Source organism: Mycetomoellerius zeteki, unplaced genomic scaffold (assembly GCF_001594055.1).
Source record: "Mycetomoellerius zeteki isolate Tzet28-1 unplaced genomic scaffold, Tzet1.0 scaffold102, whole genome shotgun sequence".
In the NCBI taxonomy this organism is placed as follows: Eukaryota; Metazoa; Arthropoda; class Insecta; order Hymenoptera; family Formicidae; genus Mycetomoellerius; species Mycetomoellerius zeteki.
This window is the reverse complement of record NW_017255933.1, coordinates 1811483-1837800: the sequence shown is the minus strand read 5'-3', so window position 1 is coordinate 1837800 and position 26318 is coordinate 1811483. Positions and strand designations below refer to the sequence as shown.

Here is a 26318-nt window from a genome sequence, read left to right as displayed (position 1 = left end):
TTCTAATCTTTAATTCGCAATCCTCAATCTCCAATGCGTAGTGTGACACGGGCATTAAGCCGGAATCAGACTACGTATTGAAGATTGAGGTTAAAGATTGAAGATTAAAATTTAACCAGTGAAGACAAAGGAATTTTAGCTCCTATTGTTTTGATTGGTCAAATTTCAATCTTTCAATCTTCAATCTCAATATTCAATGCGTAGTCTGATTCCGGCCTTAGGCCTGATCTTTTCTGAACTTTTGCATCAGTTCATCTTTCTTCCTCTTTTTTCCTCCTGGAGAGAAAAGGAAGAACTAGCAAAAGTTCAGCTAAAAAGAACAAGGGCCCTGCTCTTGAACAAATATCGCATTCGAAAATAGCAATTCCGTATACAATCGACTAATCACAGTCGAGAAACTATCATTTTCATATGCGAAAATTATTCGTATGTGCTCAAGAATAGAGTTCCAGACCTATTTCTATCATAAGAACATACATAAGGTGCGTTCAGGGAGACGCTATTAGCGCTATTGTGTCATTCTATCCTTGTTTTACGTTTAATAAACAACGAAGATAGAATGACAGAATAGCGCTATTAGCGTCTCCCCGAACGTACCACTAAAATACAATTGGATAATTTTCTTTGTGCTAATGTTTATGCAGCTATGCAAGTTTACATGAATATGAAAAATACCAAAAATACTATACAAAAATATGAATGCTATCCAAAAATTTTTAAACTTAAAATGAAATAGATATATATTTGGACGTTAAAAAGAGAAAAAGCGAAGATAGGTTAGGTTAGGTTACAATTGAGCAGAACTATAAAGTCAGTCTATAACCAATATTTATATAAAATCTGAATAACCAAAAAGGGACTATTAAATAGAAACAAATTTATTTCCATAATTTATAGCACGTTTTATTAATTATTAGAAATCGGCCATATTGAATAATGACTTGTCCGTAGGAGGCGTTTAAAACGCTCCTTCCACAGCGGATCAGACGAGTTTGCCGTCTATGTGTTTGTACAATCTGTGCGGCTCCTCCCGTTATCGAATCCACCTGAATCCGCCCCGGAACTTGTTATGAACTTGATTAATTTAGCGAGGAACAATGTCAATTGATCTGACGAAAAACAAAGATGCGTTGGTGGCGGCTTGGCACAGTGTGGTCGACGATAAATTGTCTACTAACTGGTAGGCGTATACTTAAATCTCGATTGCGTTTCCTCGATCCGGCGTGTAGCACCGAATCGGTTTCGGCATACTTGCTCGTATACATACATATATGAACGTCAAGTTAGCCGGTTATTTCCCGTCGGTATCAAGTTCACAATTCTGAATTCGAACGTATATTCCGATCTGCAAACTTTGCTGTTTTGCGTAAATATTAGACTGACATTAAAAACTAGTTCTTACTGAATTCATCTACATCTTGATTTTTATTTGCTCTTGAAATTTTAATTTTTTATTCGCTTTTTTGACAACCGCTATCAAACAGAAAAAATAAGTATATTAAATATGTTATCTTTTATCTGTGTGAGATGAATATTAAACACGTTTATTTATTTTTAATGAACAAAAATGATGAAATAGTGTAAGATTATATGATTATATTTAAAACATGAAGATATAATTGTAGATATGATTGGCTGTGTTCAAGCTGGACGAAGCAGCTAGCTCATATAACAATTGAATGTGATTGATTGGATTTATAGATAAGAACTGATCATGTTTAATTGTTTGATAACTTAACTGTTTTGTCAATTTGAAGCGAAAGCTATGATTTATTGATGTAAAATTTGATCATAATTTTGAAAGGGATCTGATTGTGCACATTGCTAATTGACCAATTTAATATAAAATATTCTCATTAGTAAAAAAAAGAAAAGTAGTGAAAAATTATTAAGCACTGACTGATGTGAGTAAATCTAGGAACCCTCTCATAATTTTAACCTAAAGATTTTACATGATTCATAAAAATTTTACAATATATATCTTATAAATCTTTATAGATATTACTCAATTGATTATTTTTTATAATTTAAAATTTAAATATTTTTTATTTTTGACAGGGCTGTGTTTGGCTACGAAGGACAGACTAATAACTTAAAAGTAGTTGGAACAGGAGATGGCGGATTGGAAGAAATGATTGATCGATTAAATAGTAGTCACATCATGTATGCATTTTGCAGAGTTATCGACACTAAAACAAGTCTACCAAAGTGTTTGCTTATTAATTGGGTAAGTATGAAAAAAATATATAGAATGGAATATAATTTATTTGATAAAACAATATATTCTGCATTTTTATGAAATTATAAAAAAACATGATAAAAAATTTATAAAAACTTAGTTTGTAGAGACATGCTTGATAAAATATTTACTTATAGCAAGGAGAAGGTGCTCCAATCGTTAGGAAAGGAACATGCGCCAATCACATTAGAGATGTAGAAAAATTGTTGAAGGGAGCACATATAACAATCACGGCACGGTCCGAAGATGATGTAGAGGTAGACGCAATTATGGAAAAGCTTGCGCGAGCAACAGCCTCCGCATATAAATTTAATGAACCTCGTAGTGAAAACGAAGGACATGCAGGTCCTGTTGGAACAACATATCGCAGGTTTCTAATATTTCTATCTTGTGATTGTAGGATCGTTAGAATGCAATTTTTACTTAATGTATACTTTGCAGAGTAATCCCTGAACAAGAAATAAATGCAATGGAAAGGGATCAGTTTTGGGAAAAGGAAGAAATGGAAGAGAAAAAAAGATTGGAGCAAGAGCGACTACGTTGTGAAAAAGAGCGACAGAAATTAGAACAAGAAATTAGAGCTCGAGAAGAAAAAGAAACACAATTGAGGGAACAACAGGTATGTCTTAATCTGTCTTAATCCCGTTTATTTTTCGATTATACATATATATCTTATATGTATATTAAATGTTATATACATTATGTAGATTCACACATATGAAATATTGTTTCAGGTAACTGCTAAGGAAAATTCAATCGCTCGTCAAAAGCTAGCCGAGCAGCGTGCCGAAGAGGCAAATAACTTACGCAATCAAAAAGCTGCTCAAAATTACAACAATGAAGTTGAAGATGATCATAAATCGCGAAGTGAAGAACTACGAAGACAAAGGAGCAAAGAAACGCAACAATTGATTGCTCAAAGAACAATAAACGCTCGAGCGATATTTGAACAGAATTCGGCGGCCGGCCAGATGAAGACAACTTCGGCACAACAATTTTTACCTAAGAACAATCATGTGGAGTCTATGAGAAAAGCGTTGGAAGAGGCTCAGATAAAAGACCAGCCTGATGTAAAGTCTTGCGAGGAGACACCGGCCGAAGCGAAAAAACCTACAAGTGCGGAAACACTTGTTACGATTTCTTCGTCTGCAGTGCCTCAATCTCAAAATACCAATCAAGAATTGAAAACTACCACCAATCCACAACCGGAACAAACAGCAGAGACTAAAGAGCAAGTCACCGAAAATGAATTATACAATCAATTAGATGGCTCGTACTTATATTTCGACCCGAATAACGAGGGAATGAAAGCTAGAGCTTTGTATGACTATCAAGCCGCTGATGACACAGAAATCACATTTGATCCTGGAGATATAATTACACATATAGACGCAATTGACGAAGGCTGGTGGCAAGGACTTGGACCTGATGGAACATATGGACTTTTCCCCGCTAATTACGTTGAAGTTATCGAGTACAACACAACATGATAAGATATGTTTTTGAAAAAATTTATCAAGATCATTTTCATTTTCTCTCTTCATAATTACATGAAACCACTTGTATGTAAGATCAGTATCAGCTTATCCCTGATAAATGTTATTAAGTTTCTAGATATAAGTAAAATTGAATCACGTGATGAAATAATTCTGAATAATCAGAAAAAATTTTATAATTGAAACGCGAGTAGCATATAACAATTGAAACACATGTCTTCGTACCATTTTCGCGCCTTCCATGTCATTGTTTTTTAATCTTAAAGCATTTACGCAACGAATGAGTTTACAGTTAGTGTAAAAATTCAGTTATAAAATCTCTGTAAAGAGATAATTGAAATGTTAATTATAACCAGTAAAATGTATGTCTTCCCAGCAGGTCATACAGGTTTTATCCACAATTAACCTATATTATATATAAACATATATCTTTTTATAACACCCTGTATCAGAAGCTGATATAGCAATAACTAAAATGCATCTTATACATATGGACGCAATTGTGTTACTGCAAAACTGTAACAACTACATATTTAAACATTTATAATTTTTAGAATAAATACTTTGATTTGTTATAGTTTAACATAAAACTTGTTAGTATTAAAGACCCTCTTAAATACAAGTCGCTTTTTAATTTTTTTATATTAAATTTTTTAATGTTGATGTTATGTCTAAAAAGAAAAGCATGAAAATGCTTTTAGTTATCGTTGAAACATCGTAAAAGCGGCAATTGACACATATTAGGTTGACACATATGATAAATTATTTTATTGTATAATAGAAATTTTTAAAGATAATAATGAGATAAAGTAGCATCACAATATTCATGTTACATAAATAAAACAAAGAAAATCATCTCCGGTAATTCTGATTCTGTGTGCCACCTCCACTTGCATGAATACTTGCGTGACTCAAAAAGGCTAAGTGACCTTTTGGACATTTATTGGCATAATGACCTTTCTGTCCACATTTGTAACATGTCACTTCTTCGAGGGGTTTTTGCGGCCCTCGTGACGGCGGTGGTCCATTATGTATATTCATGTGATGATGCGATGTACGAGAATCATTGTCGAGCTCCTGTCTAACTTGTGCTTCCCGTACGTCGGGTGGCATTTTGTTGCAATAGATCGCTTTATGACCTCCTTCTCCACAAAAGTGACAAGTGATCATAACTTTTTTGCCCTCCTTTGGTTGCATATCTTGTATCGCCGGTAATTCGAATCTTGGACTATATAAGAAGAAATTATATTGCAAATATATATATATATGTACAGATTCCTGAGATTCCAAATAGATTTCTATAAAAGACTTGCGTCTTTTGTATATACACTTACTGCATGAATTTACAATTTGGCCCTTCTGGACAAAAGCCCGCTAAATAAGCCATACATAGAACACGTCTGACATGCCGATGCCGACATAAGGGACCATGCCTACAAAAACCACGATCATACCATGGACAATCTCTGACTTTTGTTTCCGGATCAATGTGTAAGAATGGACATTCTTTATTGTGACATGCATCTGTAATAATTCACTTTGTTTAAATATACTTTGGTACCTGTATGGTATGATAGTTCTATAGTTCAAATATATAGAATGTTGTATATTTGAATCATTTATATTGAAATGTTCAAGTAGAAGACTTACAGTGAAAGGAAAATAACTATAATATAAATATATCAAGCTACTTACTGAATCTAGAATAAAAATAGCATTCTGGCATTTTTGTCATATCATATTCATGTAAAAATTCACACTGATCACCCTTTTTGCAAAGACCTCTCAACCAATGTTTACATACTATTGTGCGATCACCTCGAACATGCCTGAAAGGACACGAAGCTCCTTTGTTACAACTGCCTTTCGGATAAAACTGGCATACTGCGGCAATTGATTCTGTAAATTGAAGAGGGGGAGAAGATTATTTACTAAAAGTTTTATATTATTAACATATAAAATAGATCTATTCTCTCTTTTAATATCATACTGTGTTCTCTAAGTAAACATAAGATAGAGATTATTGCTTATTATCAAAAGTTCTGATAAATGTTATTACCAAAGAGAAAACCGTTTAAAAAAATTTGCAGTATTGATACAGTAAAAAATAATTTGTATATGTAATAAATTGAATAATATCTGGATAAATATGACATTACGTTACGCAAACTTAACCTAATACAAGCGACTACATAAAAATTATAATGTAAAAGAACATACTGTCCATGCCGGTGAAAGGTAACGGAAGAGCTCCATACTGTTCATCGAGAGCAATCTCAATATCAAATCGCATATGTTCCACATTCGCTACTATACACTCCATTGTTATTGCAAGAATTTGAACAATCAAAACACTTGTACTCCATTTAAGGGACTGAAGCTGCCGAGATTGCTGCCAACATTATTCGTCCCAATGAAATGTCACTACAACCACGTGAAGTTGGTCCCGAGTTTGCTCCAGGGACAAAATTTCATTCGATTTCTTCTTCGCGGCATTTCGCATTTGTCCCGACAATACAAAAGAATAGAATACAAAAGTTATAATCATATCGTAAAAATGTTATCATGACCAGCTTATTATTGATATATACTTTATATAAGTTCATTTTTAAGTATTAAATAACGTCATGATAACATCCCTATGTTTTAATTATGGCTCTGTATTCCATCTAGGAATTGACTTCCGATATTCATAGGTATTAGATTTTTCCGTATATTTGAAATCCCCAAAAATTTTTAACAAAGCAAAGATTTTGAGTGCAAAAAGTGCAAGCAATACATGCAGATTTATTAATTCGATTCAAGTACATAAAAGATAATGGGCATTTTCCAGCAAGGACACAACAGCGTAACTTATACAGTGAGTCATTTCATTGCAGTCGAAATGCTATTACTGTATGTAATGCAGAAATAAACATAAAATTGTATTATCATAATTAACAAGCGTACTTGAGGACAAAGAAAAATCTTTAATTTATATGATATCTTTTTTAGTGGAAATATTGATCGTGCCTTCGCACGTTATAGTTAAAAATGCTGCGTTATCATCAATATTATATTACGTGGAAATATCGTGGAAATGCTCGTTTCTACCAATGTAAAAAGTAAGTTAAATTAAGATTAACTTTAATTCTCTAGAGAGTCTAATTTATTTTTACTTTTGTTTCTCTAGTTCTAAGAATTGGAAAAGGTGATTGATAAAGAATAAATTAAATCGAGATTAAAATTAATCTACATTCATTGAAGGATTCAGAATTTGTCAAGGAAGAGGCTATTGGCACTCCGTAAACGAAATCTTTTTTTAAGGTCAAATATTTTTTAAGGAAAAAATAAAATATTAAATTATTATATATATCAAAATAATATTATTCAAATTTATAAAACGTTTTATTTAAAATTATAGACTTGTTCTTTTTGGCTGAACTTTTGCACTAGTTCATTTTTTTTCCTTTTTTCTCCAAGAGGAAAGAAGAGGAAAAAAGATGAACTGGTGAAAAGTTCAACCAAAAAAAACAGGCCTTATATTAACACAAAAAAAGAATAATGTAATAGAATATGTTTTTTATATCTAAGAGTTTCTTAAATTAAATAATAGTTTTGGAATATCAAAAAATTGTGATTAAGCATCTTAGAAATATTAAAGATATTAGTAATAATATAAAAAACAATAATATAATAATATATTATTAGTAAGATATTAGTAATAATATAAAAAACATATTCTATTACATTATTCTTTTTTTGTAATAATATCTTTAATATAATATCTTTTATCATATTACACATAACATTTTGCTATAATTTTTTAAAATAAAAAAAGGAGAGAACCAAGGAGAGAACCATGACCCCCATGGCCCCCTTCGTGGATCCGTCAGTGTCTATATATAAAAGTAGAAACGGATATCAGCTGGAGCAGCGGCGCTTGACGTTTGTCGTTCGCGTCACGGACCGCGAGATGCTGCCATCTGACGATCGGTCGGTGAGTCGCGTTTCCGTCACTAGTGTCACTACGTGACAGCGGATTTCGAGTGGGAGAAGTGGGGGAGCGGCGCGAGGAAGAAAATGGCCGACGAGGCTACGGCAAAAGGGCAGGGACGTCGTGCGAGGTGCGCGCTGCGCGACGCGAGATCGTCAGTTTCGCGATAGACCGCGCGAAAAAGGGCCGTGATACCACCGGCGGGGAAGGCCTATCGCCATTGTTCGCGGTCGTGCGTCCCGTCGAGAAATCTCGCCGATCGTACCCAGGACTCACGGTGCCCGTTCGTCGCTGGTGCCGTCGTCGCTCAGCGCGCCCACCAATCGCTCGGGCGTCCCGATTCGTCATTTAAAAAAAAAGCGTTCGCGGGCCGAGTTTAGCCGACGGAAGGGCTCGCCAGAGAGGTAAACACGACACCCCCGTTTACACTGGCGCCTCCACCGTCTCCGCCGTGCTTCCCGTCCCGTCCCGTTTTCAGTTCTCCCGCGTTCTCTCCTCGTTGCTAAAGCGTGTGCGTGTGCGTGTGTTGTTCGCGATCGCGTCGCCGCGCCGCCCGCGCGCGATCGCCGTCTGTGAAGATTCTCTCCGCGTGCGACGATTGAGATCGATCAGCAGGTTGGTGAGTTCCTTCTTTCTCTTTCTCCCCTTCTGTCTCTCTCGCACACTTGTCAGGGCCACTTGTGGCCGTCCGTCCACGGGCTCTTTTTAAAGGGCGTGCTGGCCCGTCGTCGTAGCCGCCGTCCGCGTTTTCTCGGATCTCTCGTCTCATCCTCCGTGTGCCGTCGTCATCGTCGTCATCGTCGTAGTACTTCTCGAGTATCTTTGTCCGCCGTGCCGTGTCGCGTATACACGTATACGGGGCCCACGCTCGGAGCGCACACTCCGCAAGAAGCTCGGAGTGGAGAAGGACGCTGTGTGCCGCGAGTTGATTATTTATCGCGCGAAGTCTCTACCTGTCGCGGTACCGAATCGGCCGACGGGCGCAGTGTGATTTAAAGGGATCGATTTGTCAACAAGTCGATGAGGGAGAGAGTGCGCGCACGGTGGCCCGACGCTGCATAGCGGATTCTCGCTTCGCTTGTGAAGTATCATTACAATTTCCGTCGTTCGTGTGCATCTCTCGCGTATGCTCCGATTCGCGTGCGTTGGCCACTTTATTATTTGTACGTAAATTCGTTTTATTGCACGTTGATAAAAGCTGTCTGTAGTACCTTATCGTGTCCCTTTCCGATTTCGTGTGTTCGTTTCTGTGAAAAAAATTTTTTTATCGCGATGTAAAGTCGTGTGTATCGCAATGAAAAAAAAAAAAAAAAATACATGCGATGAAGATAAATTATATTATTGACGATCGAACATTGACTGTTTTATTGTTAAAACTATAATATTAGTCTCGTTTACTTTTTGACCGTTTTATTGTGCATTGCTTACAGATAAAGTCAACTTGCGAACTGTATCGCGATTAATAAAATCTACAATGGCAGTTAGGTAGTTGTAATTAACATTGGACATTCGCGAACTTCGAGCATATTTATATTTATTTTGAAGATGTAAAGAATACAATCATAATGAAGCCACAGAAGAAGACTGTTGTTGCCAAAAAGGCAACTAAAACGTCAACAGTCGCCAAGAAACGTCGCACATTTACAGAGAAGATCATGCTGGATGTAAAAAAGGAGAAAAAATCAAAGAAAAATGATAAGGTGGAAGATCCAAAGAAGAAAACGGATAATGATAAGAAGAAATTAGAAAAGGCCGAGGAGAGGAAAAAATTGGATGACAAAAAGAAACTTATAGAGGAGAAAAAGAAGGAACGATTGGATAAATTAGATGAAAAGAAGAAACAATTGAATAAGGATAATGAAAAGAAATCTGATAAAATTGACGAGAGGAAGGCAGAAAAAAGAGATGATAAAGTTAACGAAGAGATGAGCCAAGAAAATACGGATAAGAAAAAATTACAAAGATGTGAAGAGAAAGCAAAATTGGAAAAACAATCTGCGGATAATAAAAAGAAAATTGAGAAAACTGAAGACAAGAAGAAGAATATAAAATTGGACGATAATATAAATACCGAGGACAATGTAAAATCTTTAAATACATTGGAAGATAAGGAAGTACTTGAAAATAAAATTGATATTCTCCCTCCGCCAGCTAAGAAAAGGAGTAAAGATGAGAAGAAGAAAGATGTCAAGTTAATTAAATCTGATATTAAATCAATATCGAAGAATTGCACCGTGAAGGATAAAAAGTCTGAACGTAAAAAAATTTCTGAGAAGGATTCGGCAAGCAATAAGATTTCTCCTAAAACGAAAAAAGATTCCAAAACAAAACAAAGTCAGAAAAAGGGCATTACGAGAAAAACGGTTCTGACAAAGAAGCCTCATTTATCGGTAGTTAAAAGACTGGTGGACAAGAAGATCAAGTTAGTCAAGCCAGTAAAAGATGAAGAAATGAGCGAAGATGAAGATGCAGTCAAGAAAGTGAAGAAGAAGAGTAGTAACTTCGCTAAGAGTAAGACTTTGCAAGAGAAAAAACCAAAGCTGGCGAAACACATGAAAGCCAAATTGCCTCAGAAGCATTCGAAGATCAGTGCTGTTCTGAAAAGGGAAGACAAGTTGAAAACTATAACGGAGAAGATTATGACCAAGAAGAAAATTGAATTGAAAGAGTTTGACCAAGTTTCGACTGAACATAAAAAGATCGCGAACAAAAGCGAGACTTGTCAAGGACCAGAAGTGAACAGCATTAAAAGCGAAATTGAAGAAGACAAGGATTCCGATAAGTGCAAAGAGGAGAGTCTTCAACCAAAATTACAGGATAATAAGAAAGCTATTAAAAGTGGTAACAAAATTAGCAGCAAAGCCCCAAAGAAGACTGGGAAAACAATAAGGGTACAAACGGAGAGCAATAATCAAACGTCAGTTTTATCTGAAGATGCATCTACCGAAGAATCTAATAAGCAATCCAAAATTTCGGAAGATAACGCGAAGTCTACCGCAAATTCCAAACAGGAACAAATCGGCGCTGAGAATACGGTTGAATTAAATCTAAAGGTTGAGGCAATGAATGGTGAGAATATCAGTGGCGTTACATCTCAATCTGAGGATGATTCTGACGACGAGTACAAGAAGAGTAAGCAAAAGGATAGTAAGAATAAAGAGAGGGCTAACTCGCCATCGGATGAACGTGCGCGACGAATGCGACTTTTTGGCTTTTGGAGTGGACCAAAACGACACAGGGTCGCATCATTGAATGCCTTGGCTAAAGTTCACTGCCTCTACGAAAATGAAACCGGCGGAGTTTATCTTGGTGGTTTTTGCAAACCGAAACCCGAAAAGGAGAAGGAGAAAGAGAAAGAGAAACCGAAGAAAATGAAAGAGGAAAAAGAAGAGCAGCCACGTAAAGAAAAAGAGAAAAAGGTTGAATGCAAAACGGAGGAGAACGTCCTGAAAAGAAAACTGAGAAATGTGCCCGGACTACGTGGCAAACATTGGGATATGCCGGGGAGTTCGTCATCTTCATCCTCATCCGATGAGGACTGCGAGAAGGAAAAGAACGTTGAACCAAGCAAGAAGAAAATAACTAAAAGGAGGAAGAGAAACGAGGAAGTAATGGACTTGAAGGATATGGTTGTTTGCAAGAGGATGGCCAGTCTTAATGCCACTGCCATTTTGGCTGCTTCCTACTCCGATGAGAAAAATCGTTGTGGTAGCAGCAGCAGCAGCAGCACCAGTGATTCCTCCAGTGAATCGGAAGTAGAGATAATTAAAAGACGTAGACAAAATGACTCAGACGATAAGAAGAAGTCAAGGCAAGGCTCTGATCCGGAGGAGGCTATTAAGCCATCTAAGAAAGTTGTCATCGTTAACCAGGACACTGATGTCACTATCACTGGTAATTAATCATGCGTGGATTAAGCGTGAAAACTCTAACGATCTTCTTACTATGATAATAAATTCTTTTAAAGGTGTCTACGTCAATCAAACTCGATCTACTCATCACGAAGGGTATTGCAGTATTGCTGGTATGCAGTACAGGATTAGTTCTACCAGTCATACTCAAACTGCAGCTACCGCGGTGGCTACTGAACTTCACGATCAGGTTTGTATTTAACTCAAATCATCTTCTTGCATGTTATATGAAAATTCATTTTATACATATTCAAAATAGAAGCTACAACTTACTCAACATTTATTTAGAACAAACTTTTTTAAATAAATATGAATAATTAAATAATATGAGTGGTATATGGATGATATATGGATTATAAGTATCTTTTGTTTAAAATTTTTTTATTTACTAATTTCTCTATTCTCATTCTTATTGAAATACTCTCGTTCTTATTTTCTTCTTAATTATTTCTTTATTTATGTAGTCGAATACAAATATATATTTTTCAATATACATTCCTTTTTTTTATTAGCAAAAAATGGAACAACCTTGCAAGTCTTACACTCCGCTCGGTGCATTATCTTCTATGCAGCCACCAGGTAGCCAGGGTAATCATCCTAACATGTCACCTCGCAGACATTCAGCATTCTCGACCCCTCAACACGGTGAGTCAAATGCAACTGCATGTTTCTATATGCTTTATTTGCCAGCTCTATCAAACACAACCGTAATTATCGAGAGCTATATCGAACTTTACGTTCCTCTCTGTTTATTATTCAACGTGATTTAAATTAAATTTCCACGAACCGCATTTCATGTGAATTTACACCGCTCGTTATATTAATTTACTCGCCTCTCATGATATTCATAATACAAACTAAACGAAGAGTTACGCATGCATTGAATAAACGACCGGAGCACTGTATAGCGTAAATTGAAATCTCGCGTAAATTAGAAAACAAATTATCTACCGTGGTGTTTTTTTAACTTATCGAAACGCTGCAAAAATTATTCCCGTCTTTTTTTCTGATGTACGCTACTGCATCGTTTTGCGTGTGCGTATTATACACCGCTCAGCGATTTCCTCTTTCAACCCGTGGCGAACGGTTGGCTTTTCTCTTTGTTCTATTGATGCTTTCTCACCGTTCTCTTACCCTTTATCCCACTCGATTCATCACGAGACATACACATTGCACGCAACCGAGATGCAGCGTAGCCGCTGATGACAGCGTGCGAATACACGTGTTGTATGCATATAGAAAGCTGCATATAATTTGCACCGTTTGCTGACGATTCAGAATCAAAACGCCGTCATTCGGTTGTATACTTATTACGTTTCATATTATTCTAACTTGCGTAATTATTGGCCTCTTAATTTCATTCTTCAATTATTCCATGCATCTCTGAAATCTAAAGATACGCAGATGAGCGAAGGATACGCAACATAATAACTCTTTGTATTTAGTATTTCATTATGCTAAGTATTTATCACATTAAACTGATGAATAATATTCGCGGTATATAAAATATTAATTAGTTCACAGATCCGTTAAAATAAGTGCATATACAGTTATTGAAATATAAAGATTGAATAGCTACATTCAAGCTGGAAAGAACGGTTTTGCTGAAATATCTAAAAATTTAACTAAATATGGCTGAAAGAGCTAGATATAACTGAAAATAATTTTGTTTGGACCATCAAAATAATTATGTAGGTCAAATTGATGGCTAGAATGTTAAAACTTTTTACAGAGCATTGTCAATAACACGTTCCTAATATAATTATTTAGTAGTCCAACAAAATTATTTTAGATCTGTATCTAACTAAATTTTTAGATACTTCAGTAAAACCGCTTTTTCTGTGTACAAATTAAATAATATGTTCCGCTTATTCCGTTTTTAGATTCAGTCTGTTTAAAAACTCTATCATTAAAATGGTTGAGTTTTCTTTAGCTTGCGAATTTTTAATTCTACGATAAATTTCGACTAAGGATTAAACTTGTTACAACCTTAAACTGCGCCTGACTAAAGACGCTTTTCCCTTCACTAAATATTAACAAGATTTTTTTTTATATCGTGAAACCTCTCATAATGTGAAATTATATCACTCCAGTTTGTTCGGTTTACATGTAAATCCGTGTGTCTCTAATTCATATACACATGTTTCGCATAATTCGTTTTATCAAAAACGACACTCGATATCGATTTATTGAACGTTTTACGAAGTTCTTTATCTGTTATATACTACACAAGCAATATAAAGTTCTAGTATTATTGTAGTTATTGTGGAACTTTTAAATCATGTTAACAATTGGATTAGACGTCCAAGAGTAGAAGTATTAAATTTTTGAGTATTGGAAGTGTAATGTTCCTAAAATTGTGTCTTACTCTAAGACAAGTAACGTACTAAATTGGAAAACTTCTCTCTAAAATATAATTCTTTTAAGATTCGAGAAAATACACTTTCTCTGACATTCTAAAAATTAATTCAAGAGGGACTCGGATTTACGTGTAAACCGAACAAACTGGAGTTATATAGTTTCACATTATAAGAAGTTTCACATGATATAAAAAAAAATCTTGTTAACATTTAGTGAAGGGAAAAGCGTCTTTAGTTAGGTGCAGTTTAAGGTTGTAACCTTAATCCTTTGTCGAGCGAGAAGCTTACTCCAAATATCTACTTCTTACACTATTAAAGTAATATTAAATAATATCAAATAATATTTAACTATAAAAGATAAAGGAATATGTGTGTGTTTTAAATCAAAGTTAAAAGTACAGAGCGATTAAATCGGCTTGTTCCATTTACGTGAATGCGTAAAAATATTTAAATAGCTGCGGAACGTATTGCGCTCTGTTTGTCCGCTGACGGTACGAAAATAGATTGCCCAGATAAGGATTAAATCAACTACTCTGAGTTAATCCGCACAAACGGATGTTACGGATCCCCAAACGGAACGTTTCGCGAAAGAAGCTTCGTTTCATCGCGTTCTTCTAAATCAGTGTACAATTCCCTTAAGGTTTATATATATATATTCGGTAAGTGCAAATTACACGCACCTCGTCCGCAAACACGCGCCAACGATGTTACACATCCGCCTATACAATTATCCCGCACTGGTTTCCGAGAGCAAGGTCAGTGCGTGCTAGAATCTTACTGGCGCAACGTCGTGTGCCAATTCCGAAGTACCTTCTATAAGTCGTATGAAATGAAGACGAAAACAAGAAACATACTGGTCAAAACGGCATTTTTAAGGGGTTGCTGGAGCGACAAAATTATCGACATTGCAGTCGTATAAAAATCTCCGAATTGACTGAACGGAATAAAAAATCCTTTTACAGGATTAAAATAGATGCTAAATTAAGAGGTGGTACAATGGACTTTACACTAAAATCGAAAAAAGTTAAAAACTTACTTAACTTTTTTTAATTTTAATATAAAGTCTACCGTGTATCACCTCCTAATTTTGCATCTACTTTAAAAGGATTTTTGATTCCGTCGATAGTTTGGTCACTCCAGCATCCCTTTAATTATATTAATTCGGAGACATTCTAACTGAGTTTCGATATATACTGGAAAATTTTTAGTACACATAACGTGAATTGTAGATTTTCAATACTAGTAATATTAGGACAGGTGTCCATAGAGGCGCGATTGCCTCGAACTGATAAACGTTACCTCCTCAAACCAATTGCACTTTTGCGACCACATATCTTTTTTCTAATTATCTTATTTTGGAGACTTTACATACATGCGCAATCGTTTGAATCGATAAACATTACCTCTTTTCTATAAATTAAAATTAAGACGAAAACGAGAAATGTACTATTCTTCGAAACGACATTTTTGCTTAAATGTTTTTATTTAATTATCTTAATTCAGAGGCATTCTATAGAGGCGATCACCTCAAACTGATAAATGCTATTTCTTTTCTGTAAATTTATAGGTAATCATATGAAATTGAAATGAAACGAGAAATGTATTATTACTTCAAACCTATTAAAACTTCAAAATTTATGCAGTTTTGCATAAATGTCTTTTTTCTAGTTACCTTAACTTTTAGTACACACAATGATTTTCTAATCCTTTACTACACACGATGGGAACATCGTTCATGTCCTAGGTTAATTTTGATCATTTTAACAAATGTATAAAAATTATTAAATAATTCTTAACCATATACTTTAACATCTTTAGAAAATATTTATACTATTGTGTATTTTAAAAAATTGTATACATATAAGTATTATAACTAATTATTTGATGCTCTTAGTTTTTCAAAGAAAGAAAATGTGCAGGACACAAATGACCCAATCGCGTGTACTAAGGATTATTTTCGGAGATAATTCGAAGATATCATATAAAGACGATTACCTTGAACTGCTAAACGCACTAGCGTTACCTCTTTTTTGTAAACTGTATAAAAAATTACTAGAGAAGCAATTTTCTTTTAACAAAAATTTGCAAGAGCTGAAATGATTTCAATAAACTTAACTCAAACAATATCTAAGGGCGGTATTCATAGTCCGTTCTTATTTTAAGATCGTCTTGAGTAATGTCTTAAGATGTTGATACAACTCTCTGGCCGGTATTCATAGTCAGTTCTTATATTCAAGATCGTCTTAAGTTCAGCCTTGAGGTGTCACGAACCAATCAGAAGGCCGCATTAGCGTCTTAAGATATTACTTAAGACGGTCTTGAAATAAGAACTGACTATAAATACCGGCCTCTGATTGGTTCATGACATCTTAAGACTGTACTTAAGACGGTCATAAATATAAGATCCGACTATGAATACCAGCCTAAAAATACGATTCAAGAATTATCCGAAAGACAAGAAATAACGCTCGAGAGTTCCGGGAAAGTTCAGGGTAGAAGGGAGAGGGGGGAAGAAAAAGAGGACACATGATGAATACAGGTTTTCAAAGATCCATCTTAATACCCGTGCATTCCGGACTGAAGTAAAAATTGAAGAGGTGCCATTTTCCGAGCTGTAGGAACACCCGGTAGATCCGTAATCGAGTCCAAAACTCGCGGAGCGCGAGTTTAATACTCCCCTTCTTATGTAAACCGTGTGTGCCGTTGTTGCTTCCGACTACGCGGTGCTCCAGTGTTATATACTATGTCGGAGATCGCGCGCGTGAGAGCGGCAGCAGCGGCGACGGCGACGGCGGCAGCTATGATGACGATGGTGGGGCGACGGCGGTGGGACGGTAGCGGTGGTGGGGGGAACGGTGATGGTAGTGGTGCGCCGCGCACACCTGACAGTGTTCGAGTGGTAGTCGAGGGAGACGAACGTGTTCTTATCGGCCCGGCTTTTCCGTCGCGTTATTCGGTCGCGCACGCCGGCAGGCCCTGAAACATCGTCATCGTCGTCACCATTGCCTCGGGCCTCCCTCTCGCAGTATACTGTCGCCAGTCGGGGTTGGACGCGAGTGCTAGTGTTTATCGGTTATTTGATAGTGCTCCGTACTTGTGGTGCGCGTCGTACCGTGTAGCCGCCGGGGATACGAACGTACGAAATGGAGCCACGGCGCGAAAAGTAGGTAGAAAGCACTTCTCGGAGTCCGATTGCGCCGTGCCAGTCTGTCTGAATTTTCTTCTCTACGTCTGCAAGGAGAACGCCGTGAATTGCCTTTCGTTCTGTAATCGCGATTTATAGATACTGCTGAAAAATTTTTCTTATGCGCGCTTCAGGGCCGTTACCTAGTATTTCCTCAATTATAAGAACGAAGGATTATTAGTTTTCCGACATAACATCGTTCTCGTAAATGTAAGTAAGATTATTAATTGACAAAACATTCTCCGGTTACTTTTACGTGCATTTTATCCTAAGTACGGTTTGGAGGTTAGACATAAAACAATGCCGCGCATTAGTGACAGAAAATATGGCATTGAGACGAATTTTTACGCTGCTGAAAACTCGATGCCGCGAGAATTGATCAAGAATATTTATGGATGAAGAGCAGTAAGGTAACGGCGAATCTCTCTCACTCCGAGCGGACGTAGTTGACGCAGATTGTCGGCGCAATTCGGCTTCAACCGCGATGAATTCGACAAGTGACACGTGCGACGCTCGACGTTTATGCACCCCCGTGATCGACACGGACGAGTCGTCGCAGTGTCACCTTTCGATTTGGTGGACGCTCGTTGACGAAGCGACGAACGTTTCGGTATCGTCCGATAGGTATTGACGGCCGTTTTTGTCTCGCGGTCGGTTTGATTGATGTAGATTACTGCAGATGATCTCTCTTCCATGCCGTATGGCTCTTCTCATTCACAAACATTCAGTTGGTGAAATGAGCATTTCGATTTCAGTGCGAGACAGAGGAAATTTGAACATTGAGTTTCGTAGCAGCTGACGAACGATTCAAACAATTCGCGAATAATTTTCACGAGTAAAGTAACGACTTTAGTTATTTTATCCTTTTCAATCTAAACAGAAAGTAAACACGGCTGTTTTGGAGTTAATCTTGTTAGTCAAAATGAGAGAAGTTTTTTAAATATTTTTATTTAATATTTAATATCTTTTTAATATTTTGACAAATTCCGTGAAGTAATTTTAATAATAATTGTTAAAAATCTAATATTTTGATAATTAATTCTCCATTTATAATCCGAGTTGAATCTGAATCTTTTTTGATACAAACGAAATTTCACTCTCTTCCTCATTTTGGCACAAATTTTAATTTGTATTACATATAGGTTTTAACATTTAAGTTAAACTATTTGGTAATATAATAGAGATATTGAAAAATAATCCTGAATTTTTCCACATTTTTTGAAAGCTTAGAATAGTAAAAGCTTGGGCTGGAAAAAAGATTCAGATTACAGACAGAAGGAATAAAAATATGATTGCAGATGGAGGATTAAACATCAAATAAAAATTCTGTTAAATTCGCTTGATTAAATTGGAAAAGTAATATATTTTATTTATTCACGCTCTTTTTCTATTAGCTTGTAACTTGGGAACTTGGCGCTTCCGCATTTTCATTAATAAAAGTCAATCTAGATTTTATCAGTGATGACATTATATGTTTACTGTCCATCGATTTTAACAATCTTTATGTAATGTACAGACGACAATGATTAACTTAAAATATCTATTATAACAGCCTCGACCATTCATATAGTGAATGTTGAACGTTTCATTATATTATACCGGAGATAATCGATCACATAATTAATGTGCAGCATATGTTTTAATTGAAGGCGTTGTCGAGATTTAGAATTTATTACAAAAGAAATAAAAAGATTACAAAATATTTTTTTATTTAAGTACTACTTTTTATTTAAGTAAGTTTCATTTAAGTAATAACTATTTATTCTTTATTTATTTTTTTAACTTTTTACGTAAGGAAATCCATTCATAAATAGAATTTAATATAAAATAGAAATATTAAACAATAGTACGTGTCACATTTTATTAAATAAGTAACTAAATGCAATTTATTTTTGCGATTATTCTAAAGATTGATTATATGAATGATACATACTCGTGAACTTTGTTTTCATTACATTCTTAGACCATAAATTCATTCTACAAGCTCGTACTACATATTACTTATGGTACACTCTCTGCATACTCTCTCCGAGCGCCTTTTCCTGTCATCACTATTTCATTGCATTCGCGTCTTCTCGCCCGAAAACTCGCGTAACATTAAAAACAGCAATAAAACGAAGTCGCAATGCGCACATCGCAACCTTCGCCAGTCTGTCTTCTTCCTTCTCCGGAATTATTTTGGATCATTCCCTTTACAGTCCGTTTACTATCTCGGGGCAGATCAGGGATATTTCGCGACATGATGAAACGTTGGAACGATAAACGTATGACCTTGTTTGTAGAGGAAAATATACAAGTATCGAATGGTGTAGATACGATATGCCGTATTTTTGGATGGATGCTTTTGGATTCACTTTGCAAAAAAGATAAAAAGACCTAGTAACTTCCAAAGTGGTTAATATTGGTAAAAATTATGTAAAATTGTGTACAATTTGAAAAACGATGTAACATACATTTTTAAATAGGAAAAATTATTAATAAATCTTGTTAAAATATTGTACAGTTTAATATTTTTTTAAATTTTGCAAACAATGAAATATTGCAAGATTAAAATCTATGTATCTTGCTGCTAATTTAATATGTTTTAATATTAAAATTGCAATCGTTTGCACATATTTAATAAAATATTCCTCATTATGATAAAATTACATCACTTTTCATACAATTACGAACATGTGTACTCGTAAACAATGAACAAGCCAAATTACGGATACGAAATATTAGTTCTACACCATTAATACGAGATAACTATCGCGTGTTTGAGATTCATAAAATTAGGTATTCACTTCCACGGCCTACATATGTTATGCTTGTGCGCTTCGGGTGTTACATGCATATCAATGATATAAACACGAATTGCACAGTAGAGACTGCCGTGTATTCGAAATTTAGGGTGAGTTCAGACAAGACCTTGACAGAAAAGCAGAAAGCAGAAAAGCAGCAGCCAATCAAAACTTACACTGGTAGTAAGCGATACAGAAAGCCGAAACCAGCTCGAGTTGTGATTGGCTGTCGTTTTTCTACTTTCTGTTTTTCTGTCTAAGTCTGAACCCACCCTTACATTGCTCCGAAAATGCGTTTCAACTTAATTATCTCCAAAGATTCTCAAGTAAGAGTTTGGGATACCAAACTACGTTTAGTCCGCTATATTTTTCAGGATTTGCTTAAGATAGAACAAGACAGATGTATAAGAATAGAATGAGATATCTACGCATCTCATTATATCTTAAGCAGGTCTTGAAAAATATAGCGGATCAACCAGAAGTTGTCTAAACGATGTCCAATCTCTTATTTGAAGATCTTTAATCGTCTCATTTCATTTTCCTGTATCCATAAACGAGTATTCGTAATTAAATTGTACAGCGGATCGCAACACCGTAATTTAAAGCAGAGCCTATTACGCCGAAATATCGAATGCGACGCGAGGCGTCGCGATGCATGCCGGCGCCTAGAACGCATCGGCGCCACTTAGACACGCGGTGCGGTTATCACAGGCGGGCGGACATGGGCACGCGATGGTTTTAGTCGAATTTGAAAATAGACTCGTGACACACACATACATAAACGCACACATGCGTAGACGCGCGCGAATGGGACCTGGCCTCTCGCCAGCTTCCACAGCGTTATAGCCGAGCGGAAGCCGGCAATTTCCACGGCCGTGACTGATGCACCGCCGAATACGCGGAAGAGATAATAAGGTTCGCGTAGAATCTTCCGCGAATCACGTGTCTCATGAGAAGCACGAGAGATCCGCTGGTTCGCGTCGGTTTCGCGTGAGTTGCTGAAGCCGCGTACTCCGGATACCTCGTTACTTTTTCTTCTTGTCAATGAAAATCCAGCGGAGCATCAGCAAAGTTGCGATACCTCGTGTATCAAGAACTTGAAGTTGTAGTGATACAGAGTTGGACTCCGAATACGTGCGATTGAATGGTTACTGAGTCGAGGCAATCCGGAGTAAAGTCTTATCGAAAAAAGTTGTGAATTTTTCTAAAATAATCGGTATTAGTACAGACTAGTAGACAGTCTTTATACGCATGTTCAGCTGTTATTCGAATTCATGGATATTGTTCAGATACCCGATTATCCTAGATATTACATAGATACTCGACATTTATACATCAGGATGTTATTTGGATATTTATTTCAAGATGTAACTAGGAATTTATGTTCAACAATTCCTCGCTTTAAGTGAATTTTTCTCGATTCATGATAACTATTTATTAAGTATATAATTAAATTACATAATAACAAATCGTAATTATTTAAACAATAAATTAATAATTTTAATTTATTTATTTGTTAATTATTTTATTTTGGAAAAAAATGAATAGATATCGCAATTAAAATTCTTCTTAGTGTTTTCGTGATGGTCAAAACGTGATCGAATTTTTTGAAAATAAAGAAGCAGCATTTGCACGAAAAATTCGATCTCTAAGATCATTAAAATTGATAAATTTTACAAGAACCGTTCACGTTTTAAGCGACGCGCAATATTTTGTCTGTGATGAAATCAATTTAAATTAAATCGTTAATCGATGGCTTCGTTGGACGTCCGAATTCAATACTCTAATACGCGTGCGACTCACTAATCCTCGTATACCATTGTGACGATTTCCGTCCCGATGACGTAAGTACGTGTGGTCCGTCCGTTATAAATCCGGCGTCGTGCTTTAAGCCCCTGATAGAAGCCGCGCGAGTTTCGGCTCGTGTATTGGTCGCGAGATCACACGAATCCTCTTATGTCGCGGCGAAACGTGCCCTTTGAAGTGCGCTTTAGGGTAACGCCGCGGAGTTTGAAATTTACGTTTGACCTGCCGGTTAAGATAAACTAAACGTACAACTTCCCGATGGGTGGAAAACGACCGGTATGAAATATCGATTAGGTCACTCGGAGTTCGCGATATCGGTTGTGGGTCAGCACTTTAAACTCGGTAATGACATCACATTACAGCGAAAAGTAACACATATGCCATAGCTATATAGGAGAAATGAGCTGCCGAATACCGAAGAGTTCTTTCATATCTTTCAAAAGAAATACGTTTTTCTAAGCTATATTTACGGTACCTGTTATTTTCAAAGTAATAAAAGAAGATATATAGGAATATTAAAGGCCTGTGAAGTTGGCACGCCTAAATGCGAACTCTTACAAAATTGATATATAATAGCATTGAGTGGACAGAAAATTATTATTTATAGATAAATTGTGGATAATTAAATGCTTTATCAATTTAGTAAAACTTCGCATTTGGAAGTGCCAATTTCACAAATCTGAATATTAATGAATCCGAGGAAAGTTTATTTATGAATCTAGTCTTGAAAGGAATTGTGTCTGTTATTCTTACAAATACATTACAATGAAATTTAGAATGGATTGAAGATTAGCTTCTTAAATGTAACGCTAACAAGTAAGCTCTTTATTTACACTTGAAAAATAGGTCACTCTTGGAGGTTAATCGATGAAGCAAACAAAAGGATAAATGAGTGATCGAATTCTTACATAGTTTGACAGTGGCCTCGTGGGATTTGGTGATAAAATGTCCCTGATTGAGAACCCTGCTCGTCAGTTATACGTGGGATATCGAGGGTAATGGAGCCACGGATCGTCGTTCGCTCGAAGCGATTCGTTGAAGTCGATGGAAGTCGAACATCGGCCAGTTTAATGCCGCGTTTACGATCGAATAGGAATCGTGCTCCGGTTTCCTCGTTGGCGGCCACGTCGCGCTTCCGAAAGGTTTTCAATCATAACTTTTATTTACGTGAACGAGTTTATCGCTCCGCTTTTATTACCATGTGCGTGTCTCTACCGGTCTGCTGCAATGTATGTTTACCTTGTTCGCTGGATTACTCACATAATATTAGAGAACGTATTCGGAAAGCGTGTAATAAATTTTTCAAAGGGATATCACTGCAAAAGTAGGATAATGAAATATAACGTGAATTTGCAAATTTATTTTTATTTCTAAAAAATATAAATTTTGCAGCCAAATAGAACGTAATTAAATGGTGTTGCTTTGAAGTAATCGTTGTTTACAATTAACAATATACTTTCGCATTAATATAGTTCTATTTTTTTATTATAATAGCGAATCGTGGAGCGTGTATCTGTTGGAATGCTGTTGTGAAAGAAGATTAAATTTCAAAAATAATTTATGACTACCGTACACACATGTGGGACGACGTAGATGGTTTTTTGTCGCTCAGTTTTTGGCACATACCAGCATTCAAGAGATATTTGCGTCGTTCGTTTCGACGTATTATTACTGCGTCGCAATCATGATCTTTTTCGTACAAAACTATCCCGCGAATTTCATTTGCACAAACTGAATGTGACCAACTGACGTAGTGTTGGTGGCCAAATTTTCCATGGAGACGCTTTAAAATACGTAGCAAACAAGTCTAAAAGGTGATGAGACCTCGTCGTTTCTTTTCATCGCTCATGGCACGTGGCATACGAACGCGTGACTTCCTTATCGCAAATATTTCAGCGAGTCGCGAATAAGAGAGACGAATAAGATCCGGATAAATATTTACGCGGTCGAACTGAGCGCCGTGGCTTCACACTCTTACGTGTTCGGCAAACAGATTCGTTCGCTATCGTCGACAATCTGGAGATCAAATCGAACTGAAATGCGCAGAAACCTTTCGTTGCGATTTTCACTCGCTATTTTGCCTCTTCTAGATGAGAGTGCATCGATGCGATGAATCTTGATGTATATAAAATTGCATATTTTGCGTGCAGTTGGAAACTAAACCTGTTTTTTTGACATTTAACGTGCAGTTTAATTTTTGAAATGTCAAGCGATTTTTCGCGACAAAAACTATTATTGGAGTTTAAATAAATGCATTTATTTGCTCACGTGCACTTTTATTAAATTCTAGTAATCAAATATTTATAGTATATTAGTTAATGAAAGTCATGTAGGATATAGTTACGAGTATATTAAATATATTAATTATGCGTACATAAATGTTCCAGGGAGTAATCATTTTTGCGATTTCGTTGGTATGCAAAGTATAAAATAATTTATATGAAAGATTTATATTAAACTTCAGAATGTTTAAAGAGATACTACATCATAATTCATATTAAATTTATTTCGATTGGAATAAAGATTGAATAGATTTATTGATCGAATGAAATGTACTTGCGTAATTTATTACACGAGATCCATGAAGTTTATTATTATTAAATTTGGCGAGAATATCTCTGGAAATTGAAGGTAAAGTGTGATATAAATTATCATGTACGCTTGATCGTTCCAATTGAAATCATATATTGTCGTGTTCGTTAAAAATAAATGATTTTAATTTTTTTAAGTATAAGTAAATTAATTGGTTATTAAAAAGTTTGAAAAAGATTATAATGTGTGTGGCGTATATCTTCTTAAGAAGATATATATAATCTTATTTAATGTTACTGTCCGTTAAAACACTTATGATAATATCTTGAACTCTTAGTCTTGCACAATATAATAATCGGAACGTAAACGCGTATAAATTTTTATCAACGATAATACCGTTTTAATTTTGACAATAAAGCGTGACAATAAAGCGGCGTCCTATGCTATTTTTATTATTCACCAAAATAGATACAGCAGTCAATAAACAAGGGACAACTTGAAGTATTCGATGGGCGTTGTTCCGCTTAAATATTAGAAGAAGGGCAGCTGTCGATAAATTCGATTTGACTGGATAGCATCCATTAGTGTTTATAAACGAATCGATTAATTAATAATGAAATTCACTACATCTCGGCTGTGACTCGGCGGAATAAATAAATGATTGCTTTTGGTTATAACACCGACGCAGTTTTGACGTCGTGTGTTTTACGAGTATTAATTAAAAAGCGTACACCTATCAATTAAAAAGTACATCGCACCGTATCATCTTCGCAATCGGAGTCCACGATCGGTTGGATTTCAAAATTGAATCTCATGAACACGTTCCGCATGCAAGTAGAAATTAACGTAACTGATATTTAAGTGACCTGCACGCTCGATACCATAGTGTAATTCCGAACTTCGTTAATGCCGCGCTTTCGCGCTTAGCACACACAAGCGGGGTATTACGCGTAGAATTAATTTATACCGCGGGGAATTTAAGTACGTGGGGAATTTCCCTCGGCGCACAGAAACGACGTCTGAAACAATGTTTTCGGCGGCGCCGTTTCAAACTGGAAAACATTGAGTTTGCAAGCTGCTTTACCACGTGCGAGAGAAATCACGCGATTGCTCGTAACACGAAGTTCCCACGGAAGAATTACATAAACGGTCGAACGGTATTGAGTTCGCGATTCGAACTCCGTTTGAACAGAAATGCTTTTGCATCTTTTATTTTTCATTGTATCGATCTCTGATTTTTTTGTCAATTTCGACAATAATCTGATACGACATACCCAGTGATAAGCGCGGCGAAATTTCACGGACGATTAAAAAATTACATGTATTATAAATGCAGAATGGGCGAGGCTGTTCGCACATCGCGAAAGGGGATTTGTCACGGTCGAAATTTTTTGCGTTTCATTCAACGATTCTTATAACGAGAGAAAGATAGATGATACACGCGACGAATTTTATATACATGCATGCACACGAGAGGGATTGAGAAGAATATAATTACATGATGTATAATATGTCGAGTGTCCATTATGAGCGCGATTTATTTGAATATGCGAATACGAATTAGAAAATATACGCTTATCATTTATTGGTACATGCAAAAATTTCTCACGCCAACGTTAAATCTCGCGATTTACGATAGTATCAAGGACATAATTAAAAATCGTTAATTTTAACATAAATGCTAGCACATAGTGGATGGAAAGGGGTCAAATCCATTTTGTCCTGTGATAACCGTAATTTATAGGCGTAATACATCTCGCCGAGACAACCGGCGCTTTTCCGTTATTCCGTAATTTATGGTAAATTTGTCTCGCGCTCGCGAGAAATCGAGCCCGTCGCTCTCTACGGCTCTGCTCTCTCGTCATTCCCGCTGATTTATTTTTCTCGATTACGCGCAATTAAGTAGCGTTCGTTCTCTGTCTCGCCGTACGATCTCTCGTCTTTTCTTGTACGTCTCATTCGTTTCTTCGTCAACGAGCTGGTGATCTCGTAATCGCTCACGTTACCCACGCGACGTGTTGGGCAGGAATG

The 26318-nt window shown here is 36.2% G+C and overlaps 4 protein-coding genes across 4 annotated transcripts in view; 3 read left to right on the top strand and 1 right to left on the bottom strand.

Moving 5' to 3' along the window:
• The first annotated feature begins 1008 nt into the window (after positions 1-1008).
• Abp1 (Actin binding protein 1) lies at positions 1009-4354 on the top strand. The gene is made up of 5 exons (XM_018444700.1): positions 1009-1180; positions 2059-2227; positions 2377-2609; positions 2681-2858; positions 2974-4354. Exons 1-5 carry the CDS (start codon positions 1098-1100, stop codon positions 3727-3729), a joined length of 1419 nt encoding a protein of 472 aa, XP_018300202.1. The 5' UTR covers positions 1009-1097; the 3' UTR covers positions 3730-4354.
• Positions 4355-4400: 46 nt separating this feature from the next.
• On the bottom strand, positions 4401-6109 carry Clp (cleavage and polyadenylation specificity factor subunit 4). The gene is made up of 4 exons (XM_018444713.1): positions 5956-6109; positions 5431-5634; positions 5070-5259; positions 4401-4963 (listed from the first exon to the last, which is right to left on the bottom strand). The coding sequence occupies exons 1-4, from the start codon at positions 6056-6058 to the stop codon at positions 4588-4590; spliced, it is 873 nt and encodes a 290-aa protein (XP_018300215.1). The 5' UTR covers positions 6059-6109; the 3' UTR covers positions 4401-4587.
• Positions 6110-7749: 1640 nt separating this feature from the next.
• LOC108731804 (UPF0329 protein ECU05_1680/ECU11_0050-like) lies at positions 7750-10109 on the top strand. The gene is made up of 3 exons (XM_018462313.1): positions 7750-8330; positions 9142-9902; positions 10028-10109. The coding sequence occupies exons 2-3, from the start codon at positions 9277-9279 to the stop codon at positions 10107-10109; spliced, it is 708 nt and encodes a 235-aa protein (XP_018317815.1). The 5' UTR covers positions 7750-8330; positions 9142-9276.
• LOC108720431 (Histone gene-specific Epigenetic Repressor in late S phase) overlaps positions 9789-26318 on the top strand; it is a 125437-nt gene continuing 108907 nt past the window's right edge. Inside the window, exons 1-3 of the mRNA XM_018444432.1 lie at positions 9789-11605; positions 11679-11812; positions 12135-12267. Coding sequence (XP_018299934.1) covers positions 10162-11605; positions 11679-11812; positions 12135-12267 — 1711 coding nt within the window. The 5' untranslated portion in view covers positions 9789-10161. The remainder of the gene's footprint in view (positions 11606-11678; positions 11813-12134; positions 12268-26318) is intronic.

Coding starts and splice junctions, on each gene's coding strand:
- LOC108731804 (XM_018462313.1), top strand. CDS start 9,277: ATGAAGCCACAGAAGAAGACTGTTGTTGCCAAAAAGGCAACTAAAACG. Junction 9,903..10,027: donor GAGAAGAAGAAAGATGTCAA/GTTAATTAAATC, acceptor AAACGAAAAAAG/ATTCCAAAACAAAACAAAGT.
- Clp (XM_018444713.1), bottom strand. CDS start 6,058: ATGGAGTGTATAGTAGCGAATGTGGAACATATGCGATTTGATATTGAG. Junction 5,635..5,955: donor ACCTTTCACCGGCATGGACA/GTATGTTCTTTT, acceptor TTCAATTTACAG/AATCAATTGCCGCAGTATGC. Junction 5,260..5,430: donor CTATTTTTATTCTAGATTCA/GTAAGTAGCTTG, acceptor GAATTATTACAG/ATGCATGTCACAATAAAGAA.
- Abp1 (XM_018444700.1), top strand. CDS start 1,098: ATGTCAATTGATCTGACGAAAAACAAAGATGCGTTGGTGGCGGCTTGG. Junction 2,228..2,376: donor AGTGTTTGCTTATTAATTGG/GTAAGTATGAAA, acceptor ATTTACTTATAG/CAAGGAGAAGGTGCTCCAAT. Junction 2,610..2,680: donor GTTGGAACAACATATCGCAG/GTTTCTAATATT, acceptor TATACTTTGCAG/AGTAATCCCTGAACAAGAAA.